Source organism: Tenrec ecaudatus, chromosome 8 (assembly GCF_050624435.1).
Source record: "Tenrec ecaudatus isolate mTenEca1 chromosome 8, mTenEca1.hap1, whole genome shotgun sequence".
NCBI lineage: Eukaryota > Metazoa > Chordata > Mammalia > Afrosoricida > Tenrecidae > Tenrec > Tenrec ecaudatus.
The window spans coordinates 125,524,976-125,546,545 of NC_134537.1; the positions used below are offsets into that span (position 1 = coordinate 125,524,976).

A 21,570-nucleotide genomic window follows, 5' to 3' on the forward strand; every position below is an offset into this window, starting at 1 on the left:
AGCTGTTCCCATGACCTTGAAAGCAAACATCAATCCAGGCAGTGGGAACGCCACAGTCCCCGTGCCCACCCCAAGCTCATTCATGTGAAATCAAGGAGCAAGACAACGCTCATTTGGTTTTTCTGATATGAAGGGGACGGTGCATTTGAAGTTCACTCCACCAGGTCAGGCTGTTAATCAAGCTTTCTATGTAGAGCTTCTGAAAAGATTGCATAACAGTGTGTAACCAAAAAAAAGGCCTGATGTGTGGCAGACGGGGAACTGGTTTTGCCACCAGGACAATGTACCTGCTCACGCAGCCATCTCCGTGCACCAGCTTTGGGCAAAAGCCAGCATGCCGCTCTTGTCCCACACACCTTACTCACCTGATCCCACCCCCTGCTTCTTTTTGTTTCCACCAATGAAGAGGGACATGAAAGGACAGTGGTTTGATGATGTAGAAGAGGTGAAGAAAAAAGTGAGGGAGGTGCTCTCAGCCATCCAACCAGATGAGTTTGAAAATTGTTTCCAAGAATGGAATCGCAGATTTGACAAATCTATTGAGTGTAATGGAGAGTGCTTTGAAGGTGGTATTTTGACAGCTATCACGTGTGCGTGGATATGTTTGGTGCTCCTTCACCACCACTGCCCTTTATATATCTATAGAGCTCTAGCCTTATTTATAAAAACAGACTCAAGCAACCCACCGTGCTGGAAAAGCTGATTTAAAAAAGCACACCCCGTTTTCTTCCACTTGCAGCAGAAATCTGAAAGCTACGTTCAGTGGCCCTTCTCAGATCTACGTCACACAGTAGGACAGCTGAGATGGACTCAGCATGGCATGAACTATGCATGATTCTGTAATGCTTACTGAGCCCTGGGTAAGACGGCCCAGTGACACTTCCCAGCAACACAGGCTGTATACAAATGTCTGCTGTTTTCTAAACACGGCTCACACAAGAGCGGCCCGTTTCCTCCTACGGACAGGTGACGATGAAACTTTTATCTGAGCAACTTAAAAACTGTACACACACAGAGACCTGGCAACATCCATGGTGATTCAGGAAAATCTAATTCCGGAAGAAAGCGGGGGAGAAGCCTGTCTCGACAACATGATTTGGTCCTGCCTTGCCTCCTTGCCCCCATGTGCTCCCTTTTGTCTCTGTCAGATGGGCTCCCACCTGGCCACCTTCCTGCCTCCTGCCTTGGAGGATGTCCTTTCAGGCAGCACCACTGGGACAAAGATGCCAAGGCACACCGGAAAGGAGAGGGTTTAAGCGGGTCAAACAGCCTCTCTGCAGAGACTTTTCCTCAGGGATATTTCTCCATGCCTCAGGAGCTCTGTGGCTGTAGCTACACACACCCCGGATTACAGTTTGAACTCACAAGCGTCAAATCCACCAACTGGTTAGTCAGGTGAGCAAGTCTACACACTTAATAACTAACCAGGCGTGCCAGTTTTCTCCTGTTTGCTCCCCACCCCCAATGCTTCAAAGATTGTGCTAGTCTGTGGAAACACACTCATAGGCATTTATAGAGAGGACAAAAATGAAAAGGTCGAATGCCAAGAATGTTTTTAAAAAGGGTGTGCGTGTGCAGAAGCAGCAACTGTCTCACTGAAGTGGAGTTTTAAATTCACTTCCGGCTACACTGATGTGCCTTTTTCTGCTGTCACTTGGGAAAGCAGGGCTGCTTACCCGCCAGGCCAAAGGACAGGTGTGCTGTGGGTTTAACTCGGCCTGTGGCTCACACAGGTGTCTGACCCGGGGTCAGCACGCTCGGGCGTCTCCTGGGCAGGTGCGTGAGTGTCAAAGCGACCAGGGCCCAAGCTGGCTATTCCCACTGCTGTGTCTGCAGGGCGGGATTGTGTTTACACTGAGGGATCAACTTTCCGTTGCCCACAAAAAGGATCGGAAAAAAACGGCTATTTCCTTCACCTCTTCACCTGCTTCCGCCTCAGAAGAGGGCTTCACCTGTCAAACAACCCCGGGTGAGCAGTTCGTGACCTGCTGAGGTATCAAAGGGAGCATACAGTCTCTCCCTTGTGAAACGAAAAGCCATGGACGTTTGCCTTCTTGTGCCCAGCAGCAGCGCCCGGAACAGAAGGCTGAAGTGGCACTGACAGTGCAGAGCAGCAGTTCCCAACCTGTGGGTTGTGGCCCCTTTGGGGTTTGAACGACCCTTTCACAGGGCTCACCCGATTCTTAACAGTAGCAACATTTCAGCTTAGAAGTAGCAACGGAAATAATGTTATGTTCGGGGGGTCACCACCTCAGGAGGAGCTGTATGAAACTGTGGTGCCACACGGAGGCTGAGAACCACTGGTCTAGATCATCTTTCTGATCAGAATGCAATACTTCACAGCCATTACTATCACTCGGTCCGTCCGTCCGTTCGTCCATCCATGCTGCACTGCATTCCCGAGTGTGTGCTAACACTCCTCAGTCATTCTGCATCTGTCACAGGCATTCCGGCGTTCCCGGCAAAACTCCAGGACACTCATGCCTCAGGACCCTGGGAGGGCTCGCGTGCCTCACTGCTCTGCAGAGAGAAAGGCCGTTGGGGCCATTTCTCGGCCCACTCACAACGGGGGGCCTTTGAGATTTCCAAAGGGAATGTGCCAGAGAAGACGGCCTCGGGGCGGCACCGAGCCGCACTCCCGGGGGTCCCTCTGCCCGTCCCCAGGGAGGGCGCGCACCTTTCGGCCAGAGCCTGGCTGGGCATGCTCCTCACGGACAGCAGCTCCTCCTCCAGCCGCTGCCGCTCGGCCTCCAGGCGCTCCAGCTCAGCTCGGGTGCGCTTCTGCGGCGTGACGAAGTGGAGCTCCTTCAGAAGTTCCTCCTTCTCGTGGATCAGCATCAGCTTCTCCTTCTCGATGTCCAGCGCCCCGGGCCAGGCGTCACTGTCCAGCTTGGACAGTTCGATCTTCAAGTTGGCCATGCTGCAGCACAGGGAGAAGAGAGATGCGCACGCAGTCAGAAGTTTCCAGAAAGGGGAAACACAAGCCACGCAGAAACGAGGCCTGCAGTGCTGTCCTCCCTCTACCTCCTTCTGGGCCGGACTGGTTTCCCCTTCTCCACCCTGAGCCCGCGAGGAAGTCCACTTGCCCAGACGAGCAGCAGTGAGAGCCACAGTGCACAGCAGAGCTTGCCTATCTCCCACCCACACCGCCCTAAACAGTCAACGCTCTTCCCGGTTGGCGCTGTCACTAGTCCATGCGGCATGGACCAGGCACCTGCACTGGTGCTTGAGACTACGCGACTCCTCACCCGTCCACTATCTAGCTTCCTGTTCAATATCTCATGTCTACAGCATTCGTTTTCAAAGCTACTGTCTGACTATTCTGCACATTCATTACCTATGGCTCTCAGGACCAGACACCAAGATGCGAGGCAAGAGTCGCACAGGCTGTGGTGGCTAATGCCCTGTGTCACCTGGGCTGCGCCGTGAGGCTCACGTGCTTGGCAGGTGTGTAAAGGATGCCATCTGGCAGCTGGAGGATGATGTGATTTTGTCTGATGTGGTCATCCGCCATTTCTGCTTAACCACTTGGTCTCCGGGGTCTAGCCATGGCCCGAAGTGGAGGAGGTGTGTGCTCACTTCCTCTGCACAGAGTGAGCTGGTGGTATGGGGGTGGCAGGTGCCGCAAGGACGCAGGCAGGGAGCTGCTGGGGCTCCACTGACCGACAACATGTGTTTAGGGGAGTGTGGCCGTGAGGAAAGCAGGAGAGAAAACAGCACCGGCACACTTCTCTGGCTTCAAGATCTTCCCTAGACCCCTGCCTAGAACTTCACAGTGGTCCAAGTAGCACAGTGGTTAAAGTGCTTGGCTGCTAGCCCAGGAAGCTGGTAGTTCAAACCCACCCTGGGAGAAAGATGGGGCAGCTGGCTTTGGGAAAGGTGACCACCTTGGAAATCCTACGGCAGCGGTTCTCAACCTGTAGGTCACAACCCCTTTGGGGGTTGAACGACCCATTCACAGCAGTCACCTGATCCATAGCAGTAGCAAAATCACAGTGATGAAGTAGCAACGGAAATAATTTCATGGCTGGGGGGGTCACCACAACATGAGGAACTGTGCTGAAGGATTATGGCAGGAGGAAGGTTGAGAACCACTGTCCTACGGAGTGGTCCTACTCTGCGCTGCAGAGGCTCCACACTGAATGGCAGCAAGACTTTCCAGCTACAGGTTTGATTCAGCGCATCCTACTGAAGGGCAATGGTGTAATGTGTTTCTCACCCCCATGTGAACAACTTCTCCACCCAGACCGCTCACTCGCTCTGCGTCATGGCAGTGAGATGTGCTTTCTCCACCGGGTGAGAGACATACACAGCTAACTCTGACCATAAGCATAAGATCAAGGTCAACGGTGCGCACACCTGCCGTGGATGCAAGGCGAGTCAGAGGCATGCTGCTGCACAGACCCAGAGAGGAGAAACGCACAGATGGTGGGGGCAGGGGTGGGGTTCTTCCTCCCTTCACGAGAGAAGAAATTAGAAAAAGGTGATCCAAAATCTTAATTAGGAACAAAAAGCTGCACACTCTTGTTTTGATTTGTTTGGGTGAAAGCTAAAGGCAGCGTCTGAAATTGGCACTGCGTCCACGGCGCACGCCTGGCTCTCTGCACAGCGTCTGCGCATGGCACGCAGGGTGACACCAGCTCCTCATCAGCCTCAGCCACAAAACCATAAACCGCCGTCTCAACGTGTTGGAAAATTAATCAGCAGAATGCTAAATAAGCATGATATTATTAGCTTCATTAAGCACATACAACAAAGGCTGGAAGGAGAAACCAGGTTTCAGAGAAACACAGCCCACCCCTCTGTGCTTACTCTGAAACGAGAAGGAAAGCGGCACTCAGGCACGTGCGCGAACCCTTGGGACCTCGCTCGGCCCCGCTGAAAACTGCAAAGCCAAGCCCAATGGCAGCACGATGACAGCAGAGCCCAACTGGACAGAACAACGTCTGCAGATGTGATGTGACTCGATCAAAAAACTGAACGGAGAGCAGCAACTCAGTGCAAGCCAAGAGAGGAGCCATGACTTGTGTCACCACACAGGAGCCTCACTTTGGGAAGGGCTGCTAAACATAGGGGACAGAGCACAAAGAAAACTCCAGAACCCCGAGGGGACAGAGGCCGGGTGAGCTGCTGATGGGATTGATGTTTGGGAGCCACATTCAAGCAAACGTGCACACTGGCCAAGCCTGAGTGGGCCCCAGGACACGTGGCCTGGCTATGACAGGTGAATTCTGAGTCGCGGTTATTCTCCTGCCCAAAGAGAGATGACAAATTCTGGGCTGCGTTCGAACAGGGACCCTAGAGAGCTGGCTGCCTGAGGGCTGCGATGCTCCCAACACGAGGGCCACGTGCAACACCCACCAGGGGGGCTACTGCTCATCACCAGCGCCCAGCAGCAGGCTCAATGCGCGATCCTTACTGTGGCTGGGCGCCGGTCTCAGCCAGGAGGAAACATACCCCAACCAAGAGAAGTAGATCACCAACCAGGGAAAATCGGGAGGCACTAAAATTAGCCGAAGAAACGGCTGTTCAGAAAAGACTGAGGGACTTGTTCAGACTCATGAGGTTACCAATCAGAGGAAGAAAGTTTAAATTTCAGAGTTGGGTATTATTGGTAAGACATTCTGCAGAGGCAAACATTGACTTCAGGCAGACTGAACGCTAACTTTGTTCAAGCCAGATAACCTGAATGGGGGAGAAATAGAAAACAGAACTCAAATTCTCTCTCGTCTCTCTCTCTCTCTCTCTCTCTCTCTCTCTCTCTCTCTCTCTCTCTCTCTCTCTCTCACACACACACACACACACACACACACACACACACACACACACACACACACGGTGCGCACTTGAGAGGGCTGTCGGGAGACGGAGCCTGTCCCCTGCAAACTCCTCTCAGGGGCGCACCAAAGAGAGGTCAGAGGACGAGTCCCCTTCTTAAGAGCTATCCGTGTTTCACCCAGCTCACAATTAAAAAAAAAAAAAGGTGGATTTATTTTAAACGGTCAGTCTGAAACTAAAAGAAATCAACAATTTCTCAGAAGCAGAGGCGAGCAGACAAGGGGGGGCAAAGAGGCCAGAGAGCTAGCAAGGGAGCGAAGGCAGCACCCAGAGAAGGGTGACGCACTGGGAGGAAGGTCCCCGAGGTCGCCGCTCACTGCACTGCACGGGAGATTGTCGGGGACCCAACTTGCTGTGTGTGCTGTCACCACAAACCCAGTGAAGCACTATGGGAGGGCCAACATACAAACCCACAAAACCACAACTTAGGATGATCATTTTTAAATTACCATCCACACTAGCAGTAATGGACACACTTCGGAATTTGGGGTTCAGTACTCCTTCTAGTAAAATCGGAAGCTACGATGCCCTAGTTGGGTCTTTGAGCTTTTCACGCTTAGAAGGATCATGAAACAAACAAACAAACAAACAAGCAAACAGCTCCTGTCTCCTGTCGAGTGATAACGTGCTTTTCCTAAGGGCTTTCTTTTGAACCCCAGAGAAAGATCACAGTGCAACCCACTGTATTCCTGGGAGCCTCTTCCTACAAAGGAGGCGTGGACAGTTTGAGTCTACCTAGTAGTTGGGGGCGGGGGCTCTCTCACGCCTCACAGGGTGAATGAGAGCTTCTAAAGGAGGGAACCAAGAACCCCTCTTCCGCGTCCTGCTTCCGGAAGCTCTGAAACTGGAGGAGCCCCCACAGCAACTTTAGGGCCGTGAGCAGGTAAGCCTTCACCTGCAAGCAGAGGAACACGGATGTCTGCCTTGGAACGCAGTCGCTATTGAGTCCTGTGACTGAGCCACGGGGACCAGTTTCCATGGGAAAAAGCGATCTTCTCACTTTTAATGATAAGTATTGTATATGCTCATGGTCTCTTTGCCATTGACTTCTTTCCCCCCAAATTTCCAGAGCTTCTCATAAATCTGTCCTCCCGGTTTGGGAAGAGAGAAAGGAAGAAAGAGCGTGGATAGAAGGGGAAAGGGGGATTTGATTTTCTGATAAAATAATTATTTATAAACTATTAAGGGTTCAGGGGGACGGGGTGGCGAGTGGGGAGGGAGGGGGAGGGAAAAAAAGGAAACCGAGCTGATTCCAGGAACCCAAGTGGAAGGCGAATTTTGAGAATGACGAGGGCAACGAATGTATAAGGGTGCTTTACTCAATTGATGTATGTATGGATTGGGATAAGAGTTGTATGAGCCCCAATAAAAAGATTTGTTAAATTTAAAAAAAGGCAGCGGCTAAGGCACAATGACAGGGGAGTGGCCAGCAGATGGCACTGTCGGAGCAGAGATCCGCTGTGGAAATGGACTAGGGCCCAGGTCCAGCAAGGATTGACCAGCAAGCTCCACAGACGGAAGGTCATTTACCTTCTTTTGGCTTCTTCATACTGTAGGCTTAGCCTGACCTTTTCCGCTAAGTTTGATCTACTTCTCACTCCGATCTAGTGAAAAACAAAAGGGGGAAAAAAGTCAATTAACTCGGCTAATGAATGGAGTAAACTGCTTTTGTTTCTAGGAAGGACAAGTAATTGAAAAAGCTAAAGACAGCGGGGCTGAAATTGGGAATACCCATTTAAAAAGCACTAACTTTACAGCCTCTGTAGGAGCAGACATTTCTTTTCAATTCAAGCTCTCCTGTTCTCTCAAAGGCTAAGTCCTTTAACACCACTTTGTCCACACATTAAGTTCAAGATTACATGTATCTAATCGTATACATAAACATATATGTAATATAATGCAAGATTATATTATATATCAGGGATTTTATATACAGAATCAGGGAAATGCTTCTGGCATCTAAGAGGTTATGAAGGGCAGGCAGGTCAGTAAAATTTATGAACTGGAACTAATTTCTTTTTCACTATGAGCCAAAATTTCCATCGTTTAGCTTTCAACTGCACAAAATATGCATCACATAAATGCAAGTATTCAATTTTCCAACAGGTGAGCGCTACTGTTGGTCTCTCTACCCAACGCTTGCTTCCAAAACACACACTTCAAAGCAGCACAAGAGAATATAAAATTAACTGGAAACTTTTTACAAGGTGAGTACCTGCTAATAACTTCCCAGAAGGGAGAACACACAAGACAGTAGTAAGAGCTACACTGGAAACCCACACTCCCTGCCTGACTCGATGCCGACTCACAGCGACCCTGTGCGACAGAGTGGAACTGCCCCGGTGGGTTTCCACGACTGCAACTCTTCATGGGAGTAGAAAGCCAAGCCTTTCTCCTGAATAGCGGCTGGTGGGTTTGAACTGCTGACCTTCTGGTTAGCAGCCCAACTCGGAATCACTAAGCCACCAGGACTCCCGTAAATAAAAGCTAAGCCACTTGAAATATTTCCAAATGCCAGGTGTACATCGTGAATCAGACATTTTAATATGCTCAACTTCAGGTTAAGGAAAATAAGCTTTCATGATAAAGTTTTTCAAAAGTATAATATATGGATTTTTCCCATTAGCCTTCATGTTGGTTTAACAAGGCTTACATTTCCAGGATTCTAAACTCAAAAGGGAAAAGTCCGATTTTATGTGTCACCAGCTTTTCTATGGTGTTTCTGAATGGGACAAGAATGTTCAAACAAAAGCTATTCATATGAGAAAATCCTGATACAGTTGGCATCCAGGCAGGAAAGATAAGGCTGTAATTTTTAAAACCAATCTTAGGCGTATGAAGCAATGATTGCACACAGCGGAAATCCAATCCGCCGGCCTTTGCCTCGGCTCCACTCTGCCACCCCTGTTGGCATGAAGGCCCATCAAGGGCAGCCCTCCACGCACACCACTTACCTCTCCGGAAATGCTGGTTTGTGACCCAGCATCGAGGGTTTGTCTGGAGAGAGACAAATGAGAGTTCACAGGGCTGGAGCTCAAGTCTGGCTCAGATCTGCCAATGCTCTGATCCAGATGAAACCGCTCCTGCAGCTTGGCAAGGCTCTGTTCGGAAACCACAAAGCAGTTCATAAGACTCACACAATTCAAGAGGGCAGCCCTTCCCCACCAGGCAAAAATTAGGAAAATTTAAATAGAAGAAAGATTTACTTTGAGTCGGCACCTGTCATTTTAAATTACTGAAGGGAACCCCCTCCCCCCCACCGCAAGGGCAGCATGTAGCTCGCTCTGCGCATGTGCACAGGGGCTCTGGAAACCCGTGTCACACTAGGAAAGAGGTCACCGTACCCTTTCCAGGAATGCATTTCCTGTGAACACGGCTTCTTTGTATTTAACACGCGCTTTGGTTATTTTCAAAATTTCACTGAGATGAAACCTCTATCTCAGCAGAAACCACGGACCTTATGCAGCAAGCATGATAAAGACCTGTATGTGTGCGCAACCTCTTATTAGATGCACCAAAAGAACATCCTGCTTGGAAGAATTTTTTTTTTCACAATAAGATCTTTTATTTGTCAACAGTCAGTCTGAATTTTACACCGATTCTTGAACTGGGGGCTCATAGCCATCAGCTCGCTCCACTTTTGCACCTGTCTCATCGCCAGTAGTTTTTCCAGAACTGCCACCTTCACCATGAAGCTCCATGAGTTTTCCCAATTCAAACTTGGGCTTTTTCAGCCTTTACTTTTCTGACAAGCACATCATGGAGAGGATAAATAGATTGGCAAGCCTTTTCTATGTCTTTCCCAGTGCTGTCAAGTCCTTTGTCTGCACCTCTCGGGTCATGATTTCCATCATTTTCTTTCGGATTTGGCGGACCTGCTGGTGCTGAGCATAAGAGGTCTTCTGAATCTGATTATTGCGTTTTTTAGTAAAACCAACACAGAACAGACGAAGTAGATACCCATCGGTAGTCTTGACATCAACATGAGCTTCAGTCATGGTCTGCCACTTCTTGACCATGGAGCGCATCTTGTCCCGTGTCAGGTCCCTGCTGTGGAAGTTGGTCAGGCAGTTTTTGCCCTGAACATCCTCGGTCATTAACTTAACTTTCCTAAAGGCAACCTCGTCGTTCTGTAGGTCAGCAAGGCTCGCTTCAAAAACTCGACCCTGGAGGCCATCAGATGCAATTGTGGTTCCTTGAGTCCCGGTGACTAGTGTTTTCCCAATATTTCTTATGTTGAACATAGCTGGTGCTTTCACATCCTACCAATCTTTCCTAGAAAACGGATCAACCACTTTCTTCTGAGCTCCTTTTTGGCCACCTTTGGTAAGGCGCTTGGTCTTGCCAACCGCCATGGCGTCGTGCAGAGAGCCTAGTCACGCCATTGTATAGCTGGACAGGCCTACCCCCCCCCCCCACACACACACAAATGCCAGCTCTGAGGAGACCGAGGCCCAGATGCCAAGGTGGTACTGAGCACTGGCCTGGTCACAACAGCAGGTTTGCCTCAATGAAGTCAACCTTCAACAGCCTCTGCGCCTGCTGTTTGCTTGCACCCAAGTTTAACACACTGGAGTCTTAGAGGAAGGATGTGAACAAGTATAAAATCTTATCTAGGTCCCTAAACACAAGAACAAAAGCCCTCAATGACAGTAAGTCCACTAATTGTCACCTTTGAGTCCTGGTGTTTGAAAACAATCCACTGCCCCTGTGGCCTTCCAAGACTAGAACTCCTTACGGGAGTAGAGAGCCTTGTCTTTCACCTGGGAATTCTCACCGTAAGGGATTTTTAAATACCAAAACACTGATGTTTGTTTTTGGCATCTCTGTTTTTTCTTTCAAAGGAATATTTACATAAAATGTAAACATACAAAAAGATGAATTATTTTTTAATAGTACCAAAATATGTTCACGTCAAATAACAGGTTCTAGAAAAGAACAGAGAAGAATTTTGGTCACCTTGACAAATCTTTTCTATTTTCTCACCTGTTAAGTGAGAAGGATGGACTAAATTACTATAAAACAAAACAAAACACCCAAATGTCAAAATTGCTGCCATCAAATCGATTCTAACTGAAAGCAACCCTCTGGGACTGAGTAAAGCTGCCCTTTGGGGTTCCACGGGCATAAGTCTTTGGAGCCTCACCCCCTGATCTGGGAGCTGGTAGCCAAACAAAGCATCTGTGATGCTGGCAGCGCACCTCTGGACGAGATGAGTGGTTGGAATGCTTTCAAACCCACTGCAGTAACAATGCACCAAACCAGCACTGCCATGTGTGGCACTGCCATGTGTGTGCTTCAATGGGCTAGAAGAGCTTAGAAAATCCAATCACATCATCTGATTATTGACGGAAGGCATATTTTAATGAAAACTATTCTTGTTATGTGAGTATGTGCATCTGTGAGACACCCAAACCAAATCCACAGTCACCAGGGTGATTCCAACTCAGAGGGATGCCAACTGAGGCTTGTGAGGCTGTAAATCTTTATGGGTCCAAATAGCCTCAACCTTCTCCAGCAGAGCAGCTGGGGGGTTTGAACCACTGACCTTCCGGTTAGCAGTCCAACACTTGCCAACAAGCACCATTTAAGCTCCTTGGGTAAATATATTTGTGTGCTATTAAGTTTCGATGAAAAATAGATTTCATACTGAGAGCTGTGGCCAGAGAAGTTATAAAGTCATAAAAGACACATAATATCCCCCCACCCCGTTACCTTTATTTTCTCTGTATCTACTAAATAATTGTTCTATATAATTTAGTAACTAAGGAGGGATTTACTTGTAGAGTTTATCTGTGTGTGAAGCCAAAGTTTACAAGGAAGAATCAAATAATGCTATGTATAACAAGACTGAATTGGACGTTTCCAATGTAAACTCGGGTAAATCTGCCACACAAGACTTGTGGAGTGTGTTGAGAAGCAAGGGTGATACTTTGAGGACTAAAGTCTGCCTGGGCCAAGCCATGGTATCTCTTATCACCTCACATTCGTGTGCAAGCTGGACACGGAGGAAGGAAGATCTAAGAATCAATGCATTTGGACTGTGGTGCTGGCAAAGTAAAGAGAGTACCCGGGCAGCCAAGAGGACAAACACAGCTGCCATGAAAGAAGTGCGCCCGACGAGCCCTTGGAGGCAGGCTGGCGAGCTCCCGCTCTCATCCTGGGGACATGTTGTCCGGAGAGACCCGTCCTTGGAGGCGGACATCAAGCTCGGTCAAGTGGAGGGGCAGGGCAAGGGCAAGGCCTTCGACGAGGCAGACTGACACAGTTGTACAACAATGGCCTCGAACGTAGCAACAATGACGGGCACGGCACGAGATCAGGCAGGGTATCGTTCTGCGGGGCAAATCGTCACTATGATTCGGAACAGACTGGACGGCACCTAGAAACCATGGGAATTGGTTCGAGTTCCAAGAGGTTTCTACACCCCACCCCACCCCCCAACTAAGTAGCATTTCAGGACTTACTGATATAATCTGTAGGATCATTGGAGAACAAAATAAAAAAACCTATAAAGCCGTGTGTGTGTGTGTGTGTGTGTGTGTGTGTGTGTGTGTGTGTCTCATGTCCTGGATCGAGGCTGTCTGGATTTGAACCCCAATCTGCCAGCGGTTGGACTTCCAGCACGGCTCCTGATGGCCCTGTCTGGACACTGCAGACAGAAACAGCGGCTGCTCTCAGGGTTCTCGTGAGGGCCGAGTTATTTACATGGGAGACAGAAGCGTGCCTGGCACAAAGTCAGTACTTAGAAGTGTTTGCTCTTATTGCTGCTATCTTTTCTCTTAGATCTCACCCTACAAGGCTCAAGAATATTTATATCCGTATCCCACTAGCGTTTCGAAAACGAACGTGAAGGAGCTGACGGCACTTAAGCGCCGCGGGTCCATTAGGAATGCAAACACCATCACTGGACCTAGCGTGTTTCAAAGGCGCAGATGGAGTCATTCCTCAGCCAGGTAAAGAACCCCAAATATGGGAAACACAGAGAATTCCTGAGGCTGGCTAGAATAATGGGCTGGAGCAAAGGAAAAAAGAGGAGGAGACACAGCCTTAGAAAGAACAACAACAAAACTTTAAAAAGGCGATAAAACATTCAATCTGCTAAGTACAAATATTCAAACTCAGGACCCTGATCTCTGAAGGACTGCTCTGCTTTACATGACACAGAATGGAGCTGCGACGACCAGGGATCGAGAACTCAAAACAGAAACAAAAACCCTCACTGCCACGCAATCAGATCTGACTCACAACAACCCTGCAGGACAGAGGAGAACTGCCCCGGTGGGTTTCTGAGAGTGTGGCCCCCTCTGGGAGCAGAAAGCCTCGCCTTTCTTCTGAGGAGCAGCTGGTGGTTTAGAACTGCTCACCCTGTCGTTAGCAGTGCAACTTGTGAAACGAGGAGATCTGCTGCCACTTCCTGAAGTGATTACATGGGAGGCGCTAGCTCTGCCCTGTCAGAAAGGGTCCCGGTGAGTCAGAATCCACTGGATGGCAGAGTTGAGTTTGGCTAGGAAAACAGCCCACACCACCCCTAGCTAGCACCTCAGAACCACTGGGGCGGAGAAGGGTTTGTAAGCTCCCTACATTATCTGACCCCTCTCTCCTGGGTACACCCTCTGCCCGCTGTTGATGACTGACATGTCCATCGTGGACCCTCAAAACCAAAATCAGTCTCACTGTCCTCGAGTCGATTCTGACTCGTAGCCACCCTATAGGACAGGGTAGAACTGTCCCTTGACAGGAGCGGAAAACCTCGTCTTTCTCCGTGTGGTGGCTCGTGGTTTCAAACTGCTAACCTTGCGGTTAACAGCCCAGCGCGCAACCACTATGCCATAAGGTCTAGGTTGAGAATCATCACTGATTTAGGTAACCCTGCTTATCTATATCCCACACAAAAGGTGCCAAGACATACCAGTGTGCTAATCTCCAACCACTGGCTCCAGGATCCACCATCTTTTGGCTAAAAGGATATAGAATCCTACGTCAGAGCCTTGGAGCCCACAGGCTGGCGGACTAGTTCCCTCTGACACACCCATGAAGGGGCAATCCCTGGCAAACGGGGCCAGTCCCTGGAGGAGGACGGCATGCTGGGTAAAGGCAGGAGCATGCCCACAGACGCTCCGTCCCTTACCTGCATCAGGTCTTGTTTTTCCTTCTCTCCTGTGCTGATGGCCTTTCTGATAGACTTCAGCTCCGTCAGGATGGCCTTCGCTTCACTAAGTTCATACCCACTCTGGCCTCCGGACATTTTTTTATCAATTCTGTTTAAAAAGAAAAAAAAGTCAATCAATCAAAGAAAGGCAGACCACAAGTTAGAACGGAGGTTGAAATTGGTTTTCTGCTTGTCTTCGTTGGCTGATCGCTGGAAAGCTACTCTCATAGACCAGTGTCATCCTTGCAAGTTTTTCTTCTGACAGCTTCTAGCTACGAGTTCCCCAACTCTCATATCACCCAAACCTGGAATGATTCGGGAGTGATATTTACTTTCAGGCTGGTGTAAACACACACCCTCGGGTCCTCAGTCTTGGAGGCCGGTTCTACTGCTTGCTGACCTCCACACCCCGGACACGCTGCTCTCTGTCTGGAGTAAGGTGCAGGGCAGTGGAAGGACAAAGAGGCCAATCAGCCGGTCACCTACAGAAACCCCAGGAGTCAGCACTGCTGCCCACTTGTGCATGCCAAAACGTGTTTCTGAACCCAGCCCCGTGGCGAAAGCTAGGGAGGCTTTTAAAGACTGGCATTTTTATTTACACTGGTGAATATTTTAGGATATTCAGACTGTGTGGCTCATTTCTTATTCTTTTGAGACATGCAAAAAGTGCATTCTAATTTTTAACGAAAGTTATGAAGAGAAATGAAGCCCCTTGTTTTGCAGAATGCATCTAAATTTAGCAAGAGGGCAAAAGTGTTCATTTCTCATCTAACACTGAAAGAAGAGCTTTTTCAATGAGCTGTTAAGTATTGCACCTCCACAGCTCTGCTTACCAAATACTCTTAGCTCACAGCGTCACTCAGTATCAGAGAGTATCGTGGAGCTTAATTGGGGGCGTTTGAAGGACTGGGTCAGTTACATAATCTGTCCACTTGCAAAGGGGTGGAGTCTAGCCTGTCAATCAGGTCATAGCCAATGAGGCCTCTGTGTGGGCATAGCCTTCTTTCTACAAAGGATTCTGGGAACTCCTGTCATCCTCATGGGAAGCAGGACAAACACTCTGCTTCGATTTCCTGCTCACAAGCCACATGGAGCTACACTGATGGAGCCAAAGCCCTGGAGCTGGAGGAGCCACATAGAGACCCACGCCAGCGCTGAAATACTTCCACAAGGCCTTTTACCCACTTGCCTGTGATCTTCATTCTTTGGTATCATTGCATGTTCTGCGTGAGTCTGTAGAAGAATTTATGGACTACTATTGGATGTATGGGCTAGTATCAGACTTATGGACTTGGTCTGGACTGGGCTGGGAAGTGTTCTTAATGCACAATGGCTCTTTGATATAAAGTTCTCTTTTACACACGAGTCTCTCTGGATTTGGTTCTCTAGTCTACCCAGACTAATACAAAGACCCAACATTAAGCCTACTTCTTTAAAAAAAAAAAAAAAAGGAGGTTCAATGTCTTATTCACTAGTATTCTCCTGAGAAACACATGCTATCCAAGATAAATTCGGAGGACAATTGGAGGGATACCCCTGCCCTCCTGGCCAACATCTCGGTACACCTGTACATGCACTGTCTGAGAAAACAGCACCTGTTAATTAGGAGAAGCCCACTCTCTGAAAGCGTTCATTTGGCTTCAAATAATTAATGGATTCTTATTTCAGATATAAAGGGTGTGATGTGGGAAAGGGGAGAAAAGGGAGCTCTATTAATCACTCTTCCTAACAAAGTTTACTCAAATAAGTACCATTTATAAAGCACATATTTCCCCAATTACATTTTTAATAAACTTTTTAAAATGCTAATTAAACAAGCAATTAAATCCTTACAAACCCTAAGAAAATGAAATTAACTTTATCTCTAGGATCATTTAAAGGACAAGGCAGGAATTAAACACACACACTGTTTCAGGACAGGTTCCAAACAGAAGGGATCCTAGAGATCTCCTTATCACATGTCCTCCAAATGGAAAACGGAGGCTGGAAAGTTTAGCAAATTGAACCCCCAGACTGTGCGAATGTGTGTGCCATACGGCTGGTAGGGTGACTCCCCGCAGCATCCCAGGCGCAGGCATTAGGTAGGCCTGTGTGGCAAGAATACGGAAAGCCCCTTCAGTGAGATTTCAGGAAAGACGAATGCAAGGTACTTCAAACGGCATCAAAGCAAATTTCCAAGGTGTCAGTAATTTCTATTCTAACACAAATCTTTAATTCATTAATCAACTGTAGCATTTGAAGATAAATGCAAGTAAGTGTTTTTCAGAAATGTAACTTTTAAAAACAAAAGCAAAGGAAAAGGTGTAGAATCAAATCCAAATTCACCAACAGACTCGCTGCCCTGATAAGCGACTGGAGAAACCCCGAGACTCTCACCCTAGAAAACAGCTTCCCCGGAGGGCAGATTCCTCCCACATAGCAGAATGGCCAGTAAAATAATTTATAACACCCTTGAGGACTGAGCCCACAGAGCAGCGGAACAAGAGACCAAAGAGGGAAACAGGAGCCCAAAGGCAAAGATGAGAAGACAAGGTGGGCAGAGATGGGGAAGGCAGGCTGGGAACGGGGGAGGGAGAGTGCTGACACGGGAGGAGGGGTGGGGAGAGGCGGGTAGCAAATGACATCAGGGAACAAAATGTGTTTGGTTGATGTTGAATGGGTAATGAATTTACCATGTAAACGGTCACTTAAAATACAATAAAAGGTTTTCAATATTATATAAATTAGAAATAAGTTTTACTAAAAGCTGAACGAGTTCAAGGTTGCTAATTTAAATCTCAGAGTGCTTTTAAAGTAGATACATTTTATTAAAATTTTTTAAAAGTAGATAAAATTGCATTTGATGTCCACAGCCCCAGCAGAATGTTAAGTTTAACCAAACAATGGCAAAAAAATCAAACCCACTGTCATTGAGTCGGTTCTGATGGACAGCGGGCCCAGCAAGCAGGACAGGCAAAGACCGCTGTGGGTTTCCGAGAGTGACTCCAGAGTGCAGGAGCGGGGAAAGCCTGCGTTCTCTTGAAGAAGACTTGGGGGGTTAGAGCTTGTGGCTAGCAGCCCAACGTGTAACCGTTATCCACCAGGGGGTCCTCGTGACCCAAACAAGCTGTCTCAAACCAGCCTTCCCTGGGAACCCTGTGGGGTCCCCTGTCCTTTTCTCCACCTCCTCAGGACCTCCCTCCGGCTCTTCAACAGCCACGCTCTCCCTCAATTGCTTCGTGTCTCATCCACTACTTTTCTCTTTACCTCGACCATAAGACGGGCGCAGTACTTGATGAATCAAAACAGAGAACTATGCTTTTACTTCTTAATGGAGAAGTACCAAGCTGACCATTTATTTTCTTTATTGAAAGAAAGAAAGAAAGAAAGAAAGAAAGAAAGAAAGAAAGAAAGAAAAAGAAAACTACCATTTGTGTACACCCTCTGAATACTTTTTCCTTCCCCGTATCTCAGGCTCCCTGTGCCATGGCGGAGTTGTGCAGGTTTGATTCTCTCTCTCTCTCTCTCTCTCTCTCTCTCTCTCTCTCTCTCTCTCTCTCTCTCTCTCTCTCTCTCTCTGTTTATCTTAATCTCTACTGGGGGGAGTGGGGGTAAAAGTCATTTGCATGCCTTTCCTGGGAAATGTGAATGTCCATAGTCAAGCACTGATAAAAGCTGGCTGCACCAGGTGTTTCAATCCTGGGGTTTTCCGGTGTCGACTGCTCAGTAGAGAAGACAATGTGGAAATGCACACATGTCTGGTCTCTGCGTACACAGAAGCTATGCGGGCCGGAGTGAGATCTGGGTCCACAAGCCGAGAGGCCTGACCGCAAAGAACCGAACGCCCGCCCGCATGCATGCATAGCATACAACGATCCTAGGCACCCAGTAGAACAGAAGCCCGTGCTTAAATGCCACCTGATGCCACAAAAGATCCCATTCCATTGTGGATAAGTGAAGGGGAGGCGGCTGTGAGACCCTCAGTGGGTTCTATCTACTTGAAGCTTTTCCTGAAGCACATTCGCAGTCACCCTCACAAGTCAAGGTGCCGGAGGCATCCTGCCAAGTCCCACCTCCCAGGTTTCATCGATTATCACACGATGTTTCAGGAATACAGGGGTCACATTTGAATGAAAACAGCTTTGATCTGGTCTCTATTTAAGATTGCATGTCTTTCTGCTCTTAGTTCCAAGGACTAGAATCATTTCAAGAAGATGCCTGACTCTCTACAACAAATCTCTATTGTTTTCTTGGGGAATGTTATTGACAGATTCTTAAACATGCTTTAGATTCCTATAAAAACTGCCTGCGAGCAAACCACTTTGAAACAATATAGCATTGTTATATTGATATAACAAAACAGCAGGTTTGCCTAACCTTTAATCTCAGGTGGTGACTTGAGAGATAATTTTATGCACCTTCAAAATGTTTCACATAAAACTGAACATTTTATGGAGCTGTGGAGTGAGTTTTCCCTCCTCCTTACCACCTCCACCTCCACCACCTCCTCCACCACCACCACCACCTCCACCTCCACCACCACCTCCACCACCATCACCTCCACCACCGCCTCCACCACCACCACCATCACCACCTCCACCTCCACCTCCGCCTCCACCACCGCTGCCTCTACTGCCACCACCTCCACCCCACCCCCACCCCCTGCACCGCCACGTCTCCCTTCATGGTGAGATATAATGACTGAGCAGCACACCGATGTCATGTGAGGTCTCCCTGCTCCTAGGGGAGCTTGGCCATGGTGTTTTGTGCTTGGCTATCCTGCAGGTCGTAGACAAGAGGTTCTTTTTTTGAAGGGCTCTCCAGGTTTCTATTAACATGCATCTGGGTGTGAGAACCAGGAGGCAGGGGCGCCTCAGAGACGACTGTGGTGAGCATGACGACGGCCACAAAGCCAACGTCTCCAGCTACAGTCATGTGACCACACAAGTGCATTTCTCAGGTGCACAGAGATCAAGAGCATCGGCCAAGCACTCGGAGCAAACCGTCAGCGTATGCCGACCGGAGCGCGGCCACCGACGCAAGAGGACCTTGTAGAAGGGCTTGTGTCCTGCTAGCCTCAATTCCTAGGTGTGGGGGTCGCGTAGAGGTTCAGGGGGAAGAGCAACAGAAGCGGGTCCTCCCACACTGGTGGCTCCCGAGACCACTTCCATGTTGGAGAGCCTGAAGCCTGCTCGAACACAAGGCCAATCGTGGACACGCCAACCCCCACTGCCCTGCAGTTCATCCCACCGAGCCCCACGCCCCGTGCGCATGGCGGGGGGCAAAGAGCAGCTGAGGCCTTTCAAGGGGAACGCCTCTGATTCGCTCTGAGGACACGGGATTCCTTCGTGCCAGGGGACCTGTAGGACGCAGACTGTGGGAGTGACGGTGTCTCGGGTGAGCCTGTGATGGATGGGCACGCAGGGCCTCAGGGCACTGGTTTTCAGGAGCCAGCCATGGAGCTTGGATCCCCAGACTCTGCTACCCTGGGCGGCTGGCTGCCTTTCCAGTTACGCAGGCCCAGCCTAGAGCTACACTATCGGATATCAGTGCTGAACTGAAAAGAAGAGAAGGGAGAGGGAAATACGGAGGATACGCTTGCCTGTGCCCCCCTGAAACCAGCCAGGTGTGTGCTCCAGGCCATCCCTCCAAAACCAAGCCCAATGACTCTCCAGTCCATTCAGACTGATAGTGGCCATATAGGGAGGGAGGTCACCCAGGGGTGGGAGGGCAAAAAGGCAGAGAGAGACCTCCAACCCAAGGGTTCAAAGCAGCTGCAGGTGCACCTACGGGGCCCAGTGGCAGCCCACCCAGTCCCGTCTTTATGGAGGCCGTGGAGACGGTGTGGATAGTATGCCTACTAGCTAAGCCATCATGTTGGTGGCACAAGGGTTCAGATGCGTGACTACTAGTGGAAAAGTGTGCTGCTTACACCAGTGCAAAGGCACCTGGGAAGACGGGTGTGAACATCTGCTTCCCACAGGTTCCAGCTTTGACAACCCGAGTTGCCCACCGGCCGTGACCGTGACCCGGCAGGGACTTGGCAACCAGCCCACCGCCTCCACCACCACCACCACCACCAACCACCAGGGGTTGGCAGGTACCCAGGGGACGAAGCTCAGTGCTCCCACGTTGATTTCTTTGGATCTCCAACGACCAATGGTCCTCCCAGACCTTTTCAAAGTGCCCATCCACCCCCCCAGGTCGTTTCTGCTCGTGGTCGCGCTACATTTGGGTCTCTGGTGCAGAGCTCCGGGATTTTAGACTGCGGAGCCTCCTTCTATGCGGCGAGGAAGCTCTTCTTACGTAACCTGCACTCTCGTTTTCTCTGATATGTGTGCGAGGGCCTTGGATTTTGCGAAAGTCGGCTTTCGGTAGCTTTATACTCACTGTTGCAGGGTTTCAAAGCCTTGTTCTTTGTAGAGCAGCTCTTGCTTCATCTGGGAGAGTTCTCTCTTCAGCTTTTTAACCTTTTGTGAGAAACCAATGCACATACAATGTGAATGTCAACAAGCAACACGGCCCTTTGCGTCCACAGATCCTCCGCTAGCGGAGCACTGACACGTGCCCACAGCATTCACTTTAGCAGGGTTCATTTCCTGGCTGTGCCTGACGGCCACCACTTACCTTCACCATCTTCCTCCGTCGGCACGTGACTGCCCGTCCCCTACCCGTATCGGTTAGTAAGGTGCCGGGTGAAAGCTTCCCACCCAGGCGCCTCGTCCCTCCCGCACCCCACCCCACCCCGCGGCTGCACAGACTGCTCTCTGCCCAGCAGCCCAGGCTGGCTCTGCCCCCCTGGGCACAGGTTCCTCCTGCTGCCTGGAATGTTGTTCTTCCCCACATCTTCAGGGATGCACTCCTTCCCAGCTACATGTCACCTGCCCAAACGGGAGCCCTGTAACTAGCCTACCCACGCCACACCCTGTTCTCACAAGCCCGCTTTCTTTAGTTCGGAGTCTTTTTCACGAGTTAGAATTGCCCGTGTACGCATCGGTTGAACAGGCCCCATGGGAAGGGAAGTGCTTTCCAGCAGGGGCGCAAGCTTCCAGGACGGTACCATGCCGGCAGGAAGGGATCGAGTCCTTACTGCACCAGGCCTGCGGTCTGCAGTCCGAGCAAACAGCAGATGCTCTTGTGGGTGTGATGGACCAGGGGGGAGTCAGATGCTGATTATCAACGACTGCGGGTGCCGAGGACAGTTAAAAATACTCGGAGAGACAGAAGGGAACAAGATGGAATTTCATCTGAGGAGCTGGATGAAGCCTCTCTGAGGACATGACACTGAGTTGAGAGAGTAGCAGGGCTTCCCCAGGTAGACAGAGGCTTTGGAAAGGCAGAACTTGTCCAACAGCCTTGAGTGGGAGAAGGGAGGGGGGTAACTCAGCAAATCTCTGGAACGGAACAAACACCACTGTGGCGGAGTCACAGGGCGAGTGGGTGGCTCGAGGTGAGATCTGAAAGAAAGGCCTGGCTATGCAGTACTGCAGCCTTGCTGGGGATTTTGAAATTTAAACCTTCAAAAAGAACGATGAGAATCAAGGATGGGTCTGAAAGCACGGTCTAGAAGTCATGATTTTAACGGCCACTTGTGATACCTC

General features: G+C 49.4%; 1 protein-coding gene and 1 pseudogene across 1 annotated transcript in view; both read right to left on the reverse strand.

Annotated features, from left to right (window-relative positions):
• WWC2 (WW and C2 domain containing 2) overlaps positions 1-21,570 on the reverse strand; it is a 238,019-nt gene that overhangs the window by 70,971 nt on the left and 145,478 nt on the right. The window contains exons 5-9 of the mRNA XM_075556845.1: positions 20,360-20,439; positions 13,970-14,099; positions 8,793-8,939; positions 7,369-7,442; positions 2,678-2,920 (exon numbers count right to left, since the gene is read on the reverse strand). Coding sequence (XP_075412960.1) covers positions 2,678-2,920; positions 7,369-7,442; positions 8,793-8,939; positions 13,970-14,099; positions 20,360-20,439 — 674 coding nt within the window. The remainder of the gene's footprint in view (positions 1-2,677; positions 2,921-7,368; positions 7,443-8,792; positions 8,940-13,969; positions 14,100-20,359; positions 20,440-21,570) is intronic.
• On the reverse strand, positions 9,429-10,193 carry LOC142455189 (small ribosomal subunit protein eS1 pseudogene; annotated as a pseudogene).